Raw genomic sequence first — 16,702 nt, 5'->3', positions numbered from 1 at the left:
GCGGTGGGGGGTGTGAGCCCCCGGCCGCGTGCCCCCCCCCAGTGGGGGGGCGCCGGCCAGGCCGTTCCCGGCGCGCGGCTGCGCTGGGGGTCGGGAGCCCCCCTATGGGTTTATCTTGATCTTTCTCTTTTATGATGTCATTTTCTTTTTTTAGAGGTTTTTTTGTTTGTTTGTTTTTTGTTGTTGTTGTTTTTGTTTTTTGCTATAGGGCGCGTGCACTCTTCAGAAAGACAGAGATAGACAGAGAGGCAGAAAGTGAGGAATCACCCCTCAGGGGGGATGTCCATGCCACAATCCCTTCTCCATTCTCCTCCTGGGATCTTTGGCCTGCATGCGCACATGTCTGGCATGAGTTTAAGCCATTGGATCTGGGACTTGATCCACGGTCAACTACATGGGAGTCTAGCGACATAGCCACTATGTCAACTGCTGGTCCCTGATGTTTTCTTAAATTGAGTATTTTTGGGTGACTCTTCATATCTATAAATTAAAGAAGGACTGTATGAATTGTTAAAGGTAGGTGAAATGAGTATTCTGAGCATTTATATTGGTCTGTTCAAGTTACCACTCACAAGAGGAAGGTGGGCCATGGGATTGTAATGGGTGGTCATAGTTTATGGATTCTCTTTTCTTTAGGTTATATGGACAGGGATAAGTCAAGCCTGCTGAGAATATAATAACTACAAAAGTAAGGAAGATTTTTTTTCTACAAGTGCTGTACTTGGGACTGTTTCTTTCTGCTAAATGCTGCATTATTTTTCCCTTCTTAATCTTTTAGAGAGTTTTAGATACTTTGAGTTCTGTTGTACATCTCTTTCTAGTCCCAAAACTTTCTATTTGAGGTTCATCAGATAAATTATCTTCACATTCCATCTTAAAAAGGATCACAGTGGATGGTCACTGTAGTTGGTTTAATTCAGTGATCTGGCCAGTTTTCTCTATAAGTCCCTTAACTTCTGTGTATTGGTTTTATTCTCTCGGGATGGCTTTTCTCATTGTGGTAACCTGGTGTGTCTTCACCTTTGCATATTACAAATACAGAAGAAAAGAGCAAACCTTTTTCAAGGGCTTGTATTCCAGAAGAACCCAAAGACCTTCAGTGTAGATCATCGAATAAAAAACTATTGGGTTCACTTAAGTCATCTGTCCTTTTTCCAATGAGCTTTGTGTTCAGGTAAATGCTTTCTTTTCATTGGCAGGTCTGAATTACTGAACCAATCACTGTCGCAGTGAAGATGGTATTAATTGGTAGTGTTACTTGGAACATTCCTACCTTTTCTCTGAGCCTGGGGTTGGAGGTCCATGGGCTGCTGCAGGAGTCAACAAAAGACCCTTGGGGAAAAATGGGGGAATGTATGACCTGCAGGATCACCCCAGTACCCTCTCTTGTTTAGCATCTGGTAGGGATTTAGCCACGTTTTTTCTGAGTTTCTGTTGATAGTTGGAATGAGGGAGATGGAAGGAGAGAAGAATTAAAATTCAATGCTAATTCTACCATCTTATACCAGAATTCAACTGTATTTTAGGATCTGTTCATCCTCACTTTTTCCTCTAATTTACTAAACAAAATTTCTTTGTGATTGAACAACTTATGTACACTTTAAAAACTACATAATTATAATACTTTAGTTACTATAAACAGTGAAGTAACAATGTTTCTGTGAAATGGACCTGGGAAATTTTGATCATTAGTAATAAGAGTCATACTCTAGTTCTCAGAGTAAGTTAAACAATTTTCTGTGAAAGGCAGCAAATCTGTGAACCAAATCTAGAAACAATCTCTTTCAATCCATAGGTAATTTGTTAGTTATATAAATTGATTTTTAACTTTGGCCATTAATCTCCAATATAAGTTTCAAATTTTATGGAGTGTGCTTGGGGCACTCTAATGGAAATCAGAGCACTAAATAGGTATAGACTGATTAGCATAGAGGAGGCTAAGTAACCAAGGCAGTGGTAGAAGAAACTGAAAAAAGATTAATGTGGTTCTTCTTAAAAAAAAAAAAAAGAAAAAAAGAAAAGAAAAAAAAAAGAAAGGAAGAAAGGAAAAGGAAGGCACTTCAGTGTTCTGCGTTGCATTTTGAGGATCATTCTTTTGGTAGTCATGGCTGGGACAGGTCTAGTACACTTTGGTTTTCATCTTTACATAGTTACTTTTCCAAGATAAACTTGGATTCTATTTCTGTCTGCCCAGCTGAAGTGGTGCAAGACTCTGTAGTATTGGAGAAGCCCTGTGGAAGACTGGGATATGATTCTGGGTCGACCTGTGGACAGGCCTGTGATCCGGGTTGGTTGGGGAAGGCTGTGGGGACAGTTACGGCATGTGGAGGATGCTTGTCTCTCTCTCCCCCCTCTCTCCTTCTCTCTCTCTGGAAAGAAAGAAACTTTAAAAAGAGAAAGTAAGCAAAACTAACCTGACCCTTTCTCTTCAGTTTTAATCATCTGAGCTATTCTGAGATGGAAAAAAACAGATTTTATCTACTAAACAAATATAATTGCAGTCTCAAGCTTTGTTCTTAGAAAATTCCCTCTCAGGGTATTCAGTCTTTCTTCTCCAGCTTGCAGAGTTCTCCACACTTCAGTTTCCTGATGAATGCAGTTGGCATTGATACCCTATGTCTTTGAAGCTGGTTGTTAAAAAGCAGAGCATCTGCAGTGATCGCAGTTTAAAACATGAATCAATTTAACATCAGGAAAGCTGTAACTTTCCACTAAGTTACAGTTTAAAGTAGTATATAAATAATAAAATGCATATAGATTTTAAAACAATACCATAAAGGAGACTGTAAAATAGCCTTACATGATATGGTCTAGAAGAATACATTTTTTAGAAAAAGGATACATTTCAACTAAATTATAGCATCATAGTAAAATAGGATAAACAGAATAAAGTGAATAAGGAATCCAAATAGAACAATGTCATAGAGGAGATTTTAAGTCTCAGAAGATATGTTCTATAGAAAGGGCCATCTCAGAATAGGAGAATAAAGTGAATAAGGAATCCAAATAGAACGATGTCATAGAGGAGATTTTAAGTCTCAGAAGGTGTGTTCTATAGAAAGGGCCATCTCAGAATGGACAATTTTGTGGAAGATGAAGTGGAATCTCTGACTTTTGGAATTAGTGGGAGATTGTTGCAACTGGGTATATCTTTAGTAGGGTTGGTCCAAGGCAGGTCACTCTGAGGACATGGTAATAGCTGAGCTAAGATCTGAATGGCAAGAGCTAACAGGTGGCATAGTGGTTAAGAGCGCTGAATTCCAATATGGCTGACCATGGTTCAAGTCCCAGACCTGGTGGCTTGCTTTCTTACTCTCTCTCTCTCTTTACTTCTAAATCTGTCCCTCTCTGGCCAAATAAAAATAAATAAATAAGTAAAGTTAAATAAAATAATTATTCTTTTTAAAAAAGATCTGAATGGAAAATAGCCTTCAGCCATGTGAGAGTGACGGATTTCTAGAGAGAGGGATCAGAAAAATAAAGACTTGGTGGCTGGAAAGAGCTGGGCACCTACTGGAACTGATTGAATGAAAGGGAGAGTGACTGGAGGGTGATTCACAAAGGTAGGGGGTGGAATTGGGCTAGGGATGTATTAAGCAATGAGGCACATGGAGTTTTAATCTAGGAGTAATAGGAAGTTAGTAGAGAGTTTTCAGGAAGAGATTGATCCCATATATTTCTGTGGAGTTAGGCAGTTTTTTTCAGTAAACTTTTGTAGTTATTAAACCAAAGATTATAATCAGGCTTTACTTCATTACCAGTTGCAATAGGCTAGAACTGGCTGCTCAGAATTCTGGGCCGAGAAGAATCTGTGACTGACTCAACTTCAGTAGAGAAGATTGATATGACTTGTTAAATATGGCTACGATGTGTGTGCTGATGCTGCATTAAATGTTCTGATAAAAGCAGAGCAAAGGAAAATCAGAACTTAAACACTTCATTCAAACTATAGGTTCCAGCCAGCTGTTCATTACTGAACATGTGGAAAATATAAAAAAATCAAATAAGAAATGGCAAGTTTGCCCTAATCCAGTCACCCAGAGAAGTCATGGTGAGAGTGTTGAGGCACTCACTTGAGATATTTCTTATTCTTAATGTAACTTTGGTCTTTTTCAGGAGCTGGTCGTGCTGTGCCACCTCCATCACCCCAGCTTAATCTCTCTGCTGGCGGCTGGGATTCGCCCACGAATGTTGGTGATGGAATTGGCCTCCAAGGGTTCCTTGGATCGTTTGCTACAGCAGGATAAAGCCAGCCTCACCAGAACCCTCCAGCACAGGATCGCACTACATGTGGCTGATGGCTTGAGGTAACCACGTCACACTGTTTTCTATGAAGTACATGACAAATGGGACCCCAAACTTCCTCTCAGGCCCAGAGACTTGTGCTTTTTAATAACATTGTGGACCAATAACATTCTGCAACCAGATTGGGTGAAATCTACCATTTCCTTGATCGAATATTGGAATTTCATAAGATAATAGTAGGAGGACCATGAAGAACCTCACAGCTAGTGAGAGCAGAGTTTGAACCTAGGACACCTATTCTAATACCCATGGTTCTAACCCTGTAATGACCTGCACCCCCTAAAAAAGAGAGAGAGATATTAGTTTTCAAAATATCAAGGAAAGTGTCAGGGGTTGTTGGATGATTTGAATACTGAAAGATTAGCTCACACTTGTGAAGGGGACTAGAGTGATTTGTATTAGGTTCTTCTTTATGATCCTCGTATGTCTCAGAGTCACTCCAAGTGCACGTGGCCAGTTGATAGAAGAGCTTTGGAGAACAGCACAGCAGAGTGAAAAGGCCATGGTTTTTGGAGACAAAAAGATGGGGATAAATCACTAGTGTGCTCATTTAGTAACTATGATTTTGGATCTCTGATTCTTGTTTTTGTTCTTTTTTTTTTAAATAGTCTATAAACCATGGTTAATACTTAGTGCATAAAGTTTTATAATAAATGAAGACATCCCAAATCAAACTCCTTATGTCCTCTTCTCTATTGCTTCCCATCTCCAGTCACCCCACTGTTTCACCTGGGAGCAAGCCTTAATTCCTTTCTTTCTCTCCCATCTCAGTGGGGGTCTCCACAGATGAACCACTTCCAACCCCAATCAGCCTAGATTATTAGAATGTTCACCACACCCAACACACACAAGAAAGTTCATGGATGTGAACTCAGGACTCACCCATGTGAGTCTAATTGCATTATGGCTGCACCACCACTTACCTTCAATAGTAGGGGATCTTTGTCTTGTTCACACTGTGTGTCCAGCACCCAAAACAGTGGGCCCCAGAAGATACATAGGCAGGAGGGAGAGAGGAAGAAAGGTAGAAGGGAGGAAAACAGTGCCAGATATATATATATATGTATATATATATATATACACACACACACACACATACACATTTATATTTATATATAAATATTTACATTTGTATATAAATATATAAAATATATTTATATTATATATATTTACATTTAATCACTGTGTATCCTTATAGAATACAAAATGAATTTTTCTCATTATAAATAATACTGTACATTAGTCCATTCAAAGATATTACTATACAAATTACGATCAACAGATAATTTCCCATTTTTGTGTCCATTAAATATTTTGCTTTTTCCCCCCGATTCCCTTCCTCCCAACCTCCCTATTTCCTACCCTCCTCCCACACTGTCTCTAGTATCCACAGTTGCTCTCCTTGCTTTTATGCCTTCCAGTGTTTCATTTTCTGCTATAGAGTACAGACATTTGGTACATATTAAGTGGGGACATACAGTGCCTCTCTTCCATAGTCTGGCTTGCTTCACTTAGCATACATCTTCTGTATTTGTTCACTCTCTATCAAGTGCCAGGGTTTCATTGTTTTTCATAGCTGAATAGTATCCCATAGTGTATATGTGCCACGCTTTTTCAATCCATTCATCTGTTCTTGAACATTTGGGTTGATTCCATGTCTTAGCAGTTGTAAATAATGCTGCAATACGTGTTGATGTGTTTTTTTCTGACTGAGTGCCTTCCTATCCTTTGGGTTGATACCTAGAAGTGGAATTGCTGGATCATATAGTTCTATTTGTAGGTCTTTGAGAAACCTCCATACTGTCCTCCAGAATGGCTGTACTAATTTATATTACCACCAACACTATAGGAGATTTCCCTTTTCACCACGGCCTCATCAGCTCTTCTCAGTGTTTATTTTTTCAATCTTAGTCATTCTGGGGGCCAGCAGATGGCGTAGTGGTTAAGGGCACTGGACTCCCATGTGGCTAACCGTGGTTTGAGGTTTGAGTTGTGGACCTGGCAGCTTGCTTTCTCACTTTCTCTCTCTCTCTCATACACACACACACACACACACACACACACACACACACATACACATACACACACTCTGTCCCTCTCTGGTCAAATTAAAATAAATAAATAAAGCTAAAATAGTAAAAAATAATTCTTTTTTTTTTTTTGGAGAGGCTTTTGCTATAGGGCGCATGCTCTTGCCAGAACGACAGAGACAGAGAGATAGAAAGTGAGAAATCACCCCCCAGAGGGGATGGCTATGCCGCAATCCCTTCTCCTCCATTCTCCTCTTGGGATCTTTGGGGCATGCACGCACCTGCACCCGGCGTGAGTTTAAGGCACCAGGTCCGGGACTTGAACTGCGGTCGACTACATGGGAGTTCAGCGACATAGCCATTACGCTAACTGCTGGGCCCAGTAAAACATAATTCTTTAATAAAAAAAAATCTTAATCATTCTGACTGGGGTTAGGTGGTATCTCTATATGGTTTTGATTTGCATTCTCCCTTATGATAAGGGCTGTTGACTATTTTTAAATATGTGTTTTGCCTGTTTGTACATTTTCCTTGGAAAGCAGTCTGTTAAGCTCATTTGCCCCTCTTTTAATTGGGTTGAATACTATTTTGCAGATTAACTGCTTGAGCTCCCTGTGTATTTTGCTTATCAATTCCTTATCTGAGGAGGTGTGCAAATATATTCTCCCATTCTAAGGGTTTTCTCTTCACTAAATACTGTTTTTTTTTTTTTTCCCCTGTGCAGAAGCTTTTTACCTTGATGCAATCTCACTTGTCTATTTTTGGGATTATTTCCTATGCTTTGGAGGGTCTTATTCAAGAGTAGGTATTATGATGAGTACATATCCCTGTCCTGAAAATCATATCAGTTACTACATCAGGCAGGATGCAGGCATTTGGATTTGCATTGCTATATCTGCTTTTGAACACCAGGGGGAGGCTTGTGTTAAATTATTGTAGATGAAATGACACCTAGTCTCAGTATTTCAAAAGTGTCTAGGTCACGTTCCTTAATTTAACTCACTTTTGGTCCTAGTTTTCCCCTAATTCTTCCACATAATCCCCAAAGTGCTCATTTACAAAATGAATAATTTCTGGTTTTTATTCACTGCTGTTTGAAAAACCTCATCACTAAAATAACTTATTTTAGTTCTCTGAATCGTTTCTTAAAATAGGAAAGCCAGCCGTTTTTGATGATGTATATGAAATCTCAGCATACTTTCCTCTAATTGGCCTGATTCATTCTCACCATAATACCAGGAGAGCTTTTTAGACCTTGCCACAAGAGGCTAGTCAATTTCAGTAGCTATCAATCTACTCCCTACACTAAGTATATTTTTTAAACTTAGCATTAAGGTTTGCTTTACCAAATATATTTTAGCACAGAGCTATAACTACAAAGGCAAAAAGAACAGTACAACCGTGCTCCTTTGGAGTTCCTTAGATGATGGAGTCATTTTGAGAGACATAAAAGAACTTTCTTCACTTAACATATTCTCTCTTCTGCAGTCTTGCTTTCAGCTGTAAGCTTACATCTTTAATTTGGTCAGCGCCTTTGAGCTCTTTTAACTATTCCTTTTTTTAAAGTACAGGGTATCACCGTGTCATAATCTTCCTGCCGAAGCCACTCTTCTGGGCCCAAATCACCACACCTGATCTTTTTATTATTTTTTAAGACAGGGTTTCTCAATGTTGTCCAGGCCAGCCTTGAACTCACCATAGTCATGCCTCTGCCTCCCGAGTCATTTAGGAATACATGTGCATGCCGCCACAGCCAGCCTTTAGGTTGGATCTGGAAAGGAACCTGGGCCTTCTGTGTGGTCCCAGCCTGCAAGAGGATAGCATCTTAGCAGCGTGCACTTCAGCTGGGCCTCTTTTGACCTCTTTCTTGTAATTCCCCACTACCTGTGAAGATAAAGTCACCTACGCAGTCCCTAAGTTTCTGTGTTTCAGGATTTTCAAACACAGTTTACTCTCCTTGCCCCTTCCTTCTACCATAAAGCCATTCTTTGTCTTCTGTCCTTCACTCACCAGGTCAGGATCCTTGTAGTCCTATCCAAACTGACTCCCTCCCCCCAAAATACATATTCATTTGTTCACTAGATGCTTGATTCAATTTTACATTATATAAAACATAAATTTATTTATTGTTGTGTCACTACTGCTGCCTTATTTCAATGCCTCTAGGGATTATCAGAATCTTTCTTCAAGAATAAACATCCAATGATGCTTCGAATTCCCTAATAGTTCCCAATGATCTGCAAAATACATCCAACTGACTTGTCATAGTGTCACAACTCAAGTATTTCTGTCTCACCTCTACAGCCTGCCCTTCTGCTGCCCACACTGTGCACTCTGACCCTGCCCAAGGGCTTGACTTTTCACAGACGTTCCTGTCTCTCTGGCCTTGCATTTGTCATTGTTCCCTTCCCTCAGTTTTCTGCCTAGAGAACTCTTACCCTCAAGAATTTGCTCACATACCTTCTTTGCTGTGAGCTCCACTACTCGGTTGAAGAGCAGCCTCTCTAGCACGCGTTTCTGGTGCCTGCTCCATGCAGGACATGTACAAGGTGCTGCAGAGGGAAGGCGAAAGTACGTTGTTCTGAGGTTGAAAACTGCTAATGTGAAAGGTGACTTGGCTCCCTTTTCCTCTGTACTTTCCCCCTCTGTGCTTCCTGGGGCTTATGCATTTCTGTTACCTTGTTTGAACACCTGTCTCTCCTACATTGGACCCCTAAGAGCTAAGATACAAAGGTGGCTTTGTGTCCCTAATGCCTGGCCCTAATGACTAGCCCTCACAGATGCCCAGCACATATTTATTAAATGCATATATTTATTTTATTTTTATACTAAAAATAGAGTGTGTGCACTCACTGGAGAGAGTGAGAGAGACAGAGAAAGCGAGAAGCACTCCTCCAGGGAGCATGGCCACACTGTGGTCCCTTCTCCATTCTCCTCTTGGGATTTTGGGCACACAGACCTGGCATGTTTTTCAAGTTGCCAGGTCCAGAACTTGAACTGTGTAGTCAGCTATGGGATCCAGCATCTTAACCACCATACCACTTGCTGGTCTGTATTCTATTTTTAGAATAACTTCATTCAGGATGAGATAAAAATTATTTTAAATGATGAAGGAAGGGGTTTCTTAGAAACTCTTATGATAATCACAGGCAAAGAATGACTATTTAGCTGAATACAGGCCAGTTTATTTTAATAAAATATTTGACAATACTCATTGTCACACAATGCATAAATTATGGCTGAATTATTGTCAGTAAGGCAAGATTTGTACTTATTGCTATTTCAAAAGCTACTTTGCTATTCTATTACAGCTATTAAAACTGCACTTTTAAAGATTAAATTCTATAATTGAACATTTTAACTAACCCAGATAATCTCTCTTTCCCACTGACATTATTTCGAATTAAGTTTAACTATTTTTTTTTTTTTGCCTTTGGGAAGTATTCTGAAAGAGTCTGTGTTCTATAAATACAGAGAAAGAGGCATACATTATGAAGAATTTGGATGTTATTCAATGATGTATGACTTGGCTTTAACTTATTTTATTCTTAATCTCCCAGCTTTCCTCTTCAGCTGGGCAGGAGTAGCTAATGGCCTTTCAGTAAGCCCTTAGCAAATTTCTCTTTCAAGCCCATTACTTATTGTTAAGGTCAATTTCATTAGTACATTTATTTTATTTTTCAGCCAAAAATATGTAGACTGAAATGAATGGGCCTAATGTCAAATGTCCTGACTACATCCTGGAAAAGAGAGACTCTGCTGCTACATTAGTTGATGCAATTCAGTGGTTCATACTTCGCAGGGCATCAGGCAATGGAAAGTTCAGGGTAGCGTTGCCATTTTGCCTCTAATCCTTACAGCAGTGATTGGTACTAGGTAATGGGGTAAATATTTATGGATCTAACAAAAAAATCGCAAAGGATTTAAATTTAATTCCATTAAGTCCTGTGGAGAGTTGTTCCAGGTCGGAGTATACCTGCGAGACCATGTGGAGGGCTGTAGTAAATTAGACACTGAGGGCAAGGAAGATAGAGTGAGAAAAAATTTAAATTTTATAGGCGCCTAAGGAAAGGTAGTAACGTAGTGTTAGTAGTTGGGGCACAGTGAGCTCTCTGACTGTGTCTTCAGAATGCATTAGACCTGCATGAGAAAAACATTTCTATTTTAATTGGCAGAAGGTGCATGCGCTCACCAGAGACAGAGAGAGAGAGAGGTAGAGGAGGGGAGAAAGCACTTCCCAATGGGGTGTGGTCATGCCGCAGTTCCTTCTCACTTTCTCCTTCCTACTGAGATTTGGGCACACGTGCACATGTACCAGCACATTTTACAAGCTATCCGGGGCCAGGATTCTAACCACAATTGGCAATGTGGGATCTCTGTCCTTTAACCACTAAGCAATGGACCTAGCTTCTTGTTGCTTTTTATATTAACTAATTTTTATGCTTTACTGAAGATGTCCAACTTTAGTTGCTTACGTTTGCATGGATCAGTCTGTGAAAGGACTTTAACATCACCCAGCACTATTTTCTTCCAAAACTATATTTTGTCCATTTTGATTTTCAGACTAAATGTTCTTTATTTACATTAATTTATAACAGAATTGAATTTATAGTAAATTACATTTTCAAACAGAGTAGGATAAGCTAGTAGAAGTCTTATATTTTCATTTGTTATTATTGGAAAATAAATATTCTCAAACATATTGGAAACATTTTAGTCATATATATATGTGTGTGTGTGTGTGTGTGTGTGTGTGTGTGTGTGTGTGTATCATAGTTTAGGTGGTGCAGTCCATAGTGTAATTGACTGGAGTGTTGGAAATCACATGGCTGATTGAGGGTTCAGATCCTCAGATCAACCTGAAAACACATGGGGTACATATGTGGCACCCAAGATCCTGAGGTGTGGGGGAAAGGGGATATGGCAGAATGAGACCCTGTCAAGGTGTTTCTCTATTTCTTGGGCATGTGTGTATATATACTTGCTAACATTTATTTAAAAAAAGAAAAGAAAAAAAATCCCAAAGATGCATGGAATAGAGAGCATTTTAAAAGCTGAGAAACATATGTATAGTTTTAAGAAAATCAAGCTATTAAATAAATGGAAATTACAAGCAAATTCTATCAACTCTTATTTACATTTAAAAATAACATTCTAAAGTAGTTATAATGTACATATTTTCATTGAAGAAATTCAGAATTCCCTTCAAATAATTGGTAAGGTATACAAAAGAAAATTTCCCCCCAAAATGGAACTTTGCCTGAGACAGCTGTATCTTAAAGTATAAATCTCTCACTTATCAGGATTGACTTTACTTTTCAAAACACAATCTTGTTTTATATTAGGGTTTTTTTTTTGTTCTTGTTTGTTTTTTTTTTGTGTGTGTGAGGCAGAGTAAGAGGAAGGGAGAAGCAAGGGAAGAGAAGAGAGAGGTATTTAAAAATGTATTTACTATAATTTATGATTTACATATAATTATACATGTTTTTATAATTGTACATATGTTTGTACATATGGTATAGTTTCTAAAAATATGTATATGATGTGTAATAAATAAATTATGGACATAAACATATTCACTAATTTCAGCCTTTAACAGTTATTTTGTTATGAATATTTGCAACTCACTCTATTGGTTATTTTGGAAGTATATAGATCATTAGGTTGAGATAAAAAAGAAAACCTATACTCACTCACTGTGAGTTCTAAAACCATAGTATTGTACTGTACCTACAGAAATAGGTCCTCAAAAGTGCAAAAACTAAAAACTAAACAAAAATGGAAAGAGATCTTTCAAAGTGAGGACATAGTAAAGTCAGTTATTTGGTGATTTATAAACTTTATTAAGTTCTTGATTTTAGCCTTCTGTAAATATATTTCAAAGAAAGAATCACCTACTAGTAACATTTTGGACTTTCCCTATGTTACCTAGTTTTGCACAATGAGTAATTGTTATAATGATAAATATGTAAAAGCAATATGAAACCTGTGGAGACAACTGTCTATTAAATAATTTTAGCCAAGAGTACTTAAACCTGTTTGTATAATAGTTAATTTTTAATTTCTTAGCCTTATTGGTTGGGAATTTGAGCACAATACTCAATGTTATTATCAATATGTGTGGATGTATTCCCTGTCATTTTGTTACTCTTTTTTGTTTTGTTTGTTTTCCTAGTTGTTTGTGTTCTTTTACTTATATATTTTGGCCTTTAATTTTCCCTTTAGTATTTCCTTACAAGCTGGCTAGTTTTGGTGAATTCTTCCAGCCTTTGTTTATCTGAAATTATTTTTTTTTCCTCTTTCCCATTCAAAGGCTAGTTTCACAGAATATAGTATACTTGGCTGAAATTAGTTTCTTTAAGAGTTTTACATATGTTTTTCATTCTTTCCTTGCCTTCATTGTTTGAGTTGAAAGATCTGATGTTAGTCTAAAGGGTAAACTTTGTATATAACTTGGTGTTTTGCTCTTGCTGATCTTAAAATATTGTCTTTGATTGTTACCAATTGGCTATGATATGCCTTGGAGAGGATTTTCTTACGTCATATCTATTTGGTGTTCTTTGAATTTTTAGATTTGAATGTCCAAATGCCTCTTTAAATTTGGAAACTTTTCAGCTAATAGAGCATGAAAGAGATTTTTTATACTTTTACCTGTCTCTTAGCTTTCTGGAATACCTATTATGTGGTTATTTAGCCATTTAGTGGTGTCTAGAATTTCCCATAAGTTGTTCTGATTTGTAATGGTTATTCTTCTATTGTTTTGGTTGCGTGGACTAAATTGGAGGTTTTGTTTTCAAGGAGATTCTTTCTTCTGTGTCATCTAATCTGCTGTTGATATTTTCCAGAATCATATTGTTTATATTCAGAAGTTCTGTTTGATTCTTTTTCAGGATACCTATCCCTTTATGAAGTTCCTCCTTCACCTCATGGAAACATTTTCTCACCTCCTAGTATTGGTTGTCTTTTTCTTATATCTCACTGAGTTTTCTTACAATGAATTATTATTATTATTATTATTATTATTATTATTTTGGAGAGGTTTTTTTTGCTATAGGGCGCGTGTGCTCGCAAGACAGACAGAGAGAGACAGAGAGACAGAAAGCGAGAAATCACCCCCCAGGGGGTATGGGCATGATGCAATTCCTTCTCCATTCTCCTCTCGGGATCTTGGGCCCACAAGCACATGTGCCTGGCGTGAGTTTTAAGCCACCGGGTCCGAGACGCGAACCGTGGTCGGCTACATGGGAGTCCAGCGACATAGCCATTATGTTAACTGCTGGTCCCAGATTATTATTTTTTTGACATTCCGGTGATTTCTTGTATTTTATCCATTGTTAGTGAAGAGTTATTATGTTCCTTTGGGAGGGAGGTATTTCCTGGTTTTCTCATATTTCTTGGGATTGTGCTTTGATTTTTAGTTATCTGATGATATATTCACTTCTTCCTACTTCTTTGGAGTAGTTTCTATAGTTGTTTGCTCATGCTCTGTTTCAGTTGTCTCCTCTACTGTGGATGGGCGTGTGGAATCCACAGTGGGAGTTTGGGTTCAGGTTTGAGAGGAGAGTGTCTCTCCTTTTATTGTGGGGGATGGGTTGTGGGGACAGAATTCCTCAAAAAATCTCACTGTCTTAAGGTGTTTGATTACTATACAATCAAACTTCTTTGCTTCCTGTGTGGTGGAGGTTAAACTGGACAGGTAGAATGTAAGGTTGGAGTCCATTGTGTGGCACGTTGGCTGGAGAAGCCACTCCTCCCTCATTGCAGGCTGTGTTGGGGTACTTGCTGATGAGTTCAGGCATGGTGGCCTTTGCTTCCCTATTTCTTCTTCTGTCTCTGGGACTTCAAAAAGTGAGTTGTGATCCCTGAAGGGGTAATCAACCCTTCTTCCCTCAAAGATAGGTCTTTTTGAGAAGGTCTCACTATGTTACAATCCTCCTGCCCCAGCCTCCCAATTAATCAGTATTATAAGTGTGTCTAATTGTTACCAGAGTGTTAAGGTTTGCCTGGGAACAGGATCCCAGAACTCACATATGGTTCTCAGCCGCCCCAGCTGTGATACTACCTGTATGCCACTTTGTCTGGCCCTACACTTGTATGTTTTGATTTATTTCTACAGCATTTTATAACTTGAGGGCTAATGTTAGCTTAAGTACTTAGACTCTTTGCATAATGGACATACGCATTCAAGAAAATTATGACAAAACCTATTATAATGTAATCTGGTTTTAATAAGATTTCTTGTGCATTGTTTGGCAGATACCTGCACTCAGCCATGATTATATACCGTGACTTGAAGCCCCACAATGTGCTGCTTTTTACCCTGTATCCCAATGCCGCCATCATTGCAAAGATCGCTGACTACGGGATTGCTCAGTACTGCTGTAGAATGGGGATTAAAACATCAGAGGGCACACCAGGTAGGTGATAAAGTTTCCATGATGTTCTAGTCTGTTCTGTTGCTAAGAACAGCAAATGCCTGAACTGGGTGATTTATAAAAGTAGAAGTTCACTCAGCTTGATTTGGAGGCCCAAGATCCTGGGCCCATATCTGGAGAGGGGCATGCAGAATCCTGAGGAGTCACATGAGTGCAAGAGCAGAGCAGACAGGCCATGTCTGTGTCTGTGTGTCTCTTTATGAGCGCCCAGGAGCCAATGAAAGGGCCCCATCTTAACCTCCTAGTCACTCTCAGGGGCCTTACCTTTTAGTGCCCTGAAGTTATTAAGTTTTTTCTTAATACCTTCACAATATAAATAAGTTCCAACATATGAAATTCTGGGGGAATATGCAAATCATAGTGAGGAGTTATTATGTTCCTTTGGGAGGGAGGTATTTCCTGGTTTTCTCCTATTTCTTGGGATTGTACTTTGATTTTTAGTTATCTGATGATATATTCACTTCTGCCTACTTCTTTGGAGTAGGTTTCTATAGTTGTTTGCTCATGCTGTGTTTCAGTTGTCCTTCTCTACTGTGGATGGGAGTGTGGGATCCCCAGTGGGAGTTTGGGTTCAAGTTTCAGAGGAGAGTGTCTCTCCTTTTATTAACCACATGATAATTCCCTCTTCCAGATGAATGAGAAGTGACTTCAGGTGTGAGCTGAGGGGAATCAAAAGAAAACCACACACTGTCATGCTGTGAACAGATACTTATTATGTAAATTACTATGACCATTACATGATGATTTTGATCATCATATTCCATAGGACAAAAAAGAAATTATAATTGTCCAGGGCAAAAATCAAACTAAAAAGTAGAGATTGTTCGATGTCGAGTTACATATTTTTTCTTTAGTTCCCCCCCCCAGAGGACACATGTAATCAGAGAGTGAGAGAGAAAACAACCTAATAGAAGGTGGTCATGCCGCAATCCTTTTGGGATTTTTGGGCATGCACAAGTGTGTGGCCAATTTTTGTTTTCCAACTTCCAGGTTAGGGATTTAAACTGTGCAGTCAGCCATGTGGGGTCCAGCTCCCTTTGCCACCAAACCACAGGATGGCCCTTATATTTCTAAAAGTTAGATTTTCTTGGATAGCAGATGGTGTATAGCTACGTCATTGGACTCCCATGTAGTCAACTGTGGTTCGAGTCCTGGACCTGGTGGCTTAAACTCACACCAGGTGTGTGTGCATGTGTGTCCAAGATCTCAAGAGGAGAATGGAGGAGAAGGGACTGCGGCGTGGCCATCCCACCTGGGGGGTGATTTCTTGCTTTCTGTCTCTGTCTTTCTGGTGAGAGCATGTGCCCTATAGCAAAATCCTCTCCAAAAAAATTTAAAAAGTTAGATTTTCTGACTTGGGTAACACAGCAAGACCCTATGTACAAGAGTCAGGTATGGTGGCATGTGCCTGCAGTTCCAGGTGGGAGGTTGAGAAAGAGGATCATGATAGCAAGACACTGATTTTTTTTTTTTTTTGAGAGAGATTTTTGCTATAGGGCATGTGCACTCTCTGGAGAGACAGAGAGAGAAAGTGAGAAATCACTCTCTAGAGGGATGGCCACATTGCATTCCCTTCTCCTCCATTCTCTTCCTGAGATTTTGGAAAAGCGTGCACACACACCTGGCTTGAGTTTCAAACTGCCGGGACTTGAACGGTGGTAAGCCATGTGAGAGTCCAGCACCTTAACCACTAAACCATCTACTGGACCTCCTGTCTTAAAAAATAGGAAAAAAAGTTAGATTTTAAAAAATCTTTAGGGACAGCCAGTAGCACGGTTATTAAGACAGCTGGAGCTCATGTGGCCCACTTTGCTGCTAAATGCTGGACCCATGGCTTGGAACACATGCTGGATGTATGTGCATACATGCCTGAAATCCCAAGAGGAGAATGGAAAAGGGATTATGGTGTGGCTTTTTCTTCCCCCCCCTCAC

At 39.1% G+C, this 16,702-nt stretch overlaps 1 protein-coding gene across 1 annotated transcript in view; it reads left to right on the top strand.

The window, feature by feature from the left end:
* Positions 1-16,702, top strand: part of LRRK2 (leucine rich repeat kinase 2) — a 186,508-nt gene that overhangs the window by 136,525 nt on the left and 33,281 nt on the right. The window contains 2 exon segments of the mRNA XM_027768596.1: positions 4,117-4,307; positions 14,592-14,752. Of these exon segments, the coding sequence (XP_027624397.1) occupies positions 4,117-4,307; positions 14,592-14,752 (352 nt within the window).

The sequence above is a fragment of the Tupaia chinensis genome, unplaced genomic scaffold (genome assembly GCF_000334495.1).
Source record: "Tupaia chinensis unplaced genomic scaffold, TupChi_1.0 Scaffold146971_1, whole genome shotgun sequence".
NCBI classification, from domain to species: domain Eukaryota; kingdom Metazoa; phylum Chordata; class Mammalia; order Scandentia; family Tupaiidae; genus Tupaia; species Tupaia belangeri.
The sequence above is the reverse complement of the archived record's forward strand: the minus strand, read 5'-3'. Positions and strand labels throughout refer to the sequence as shown.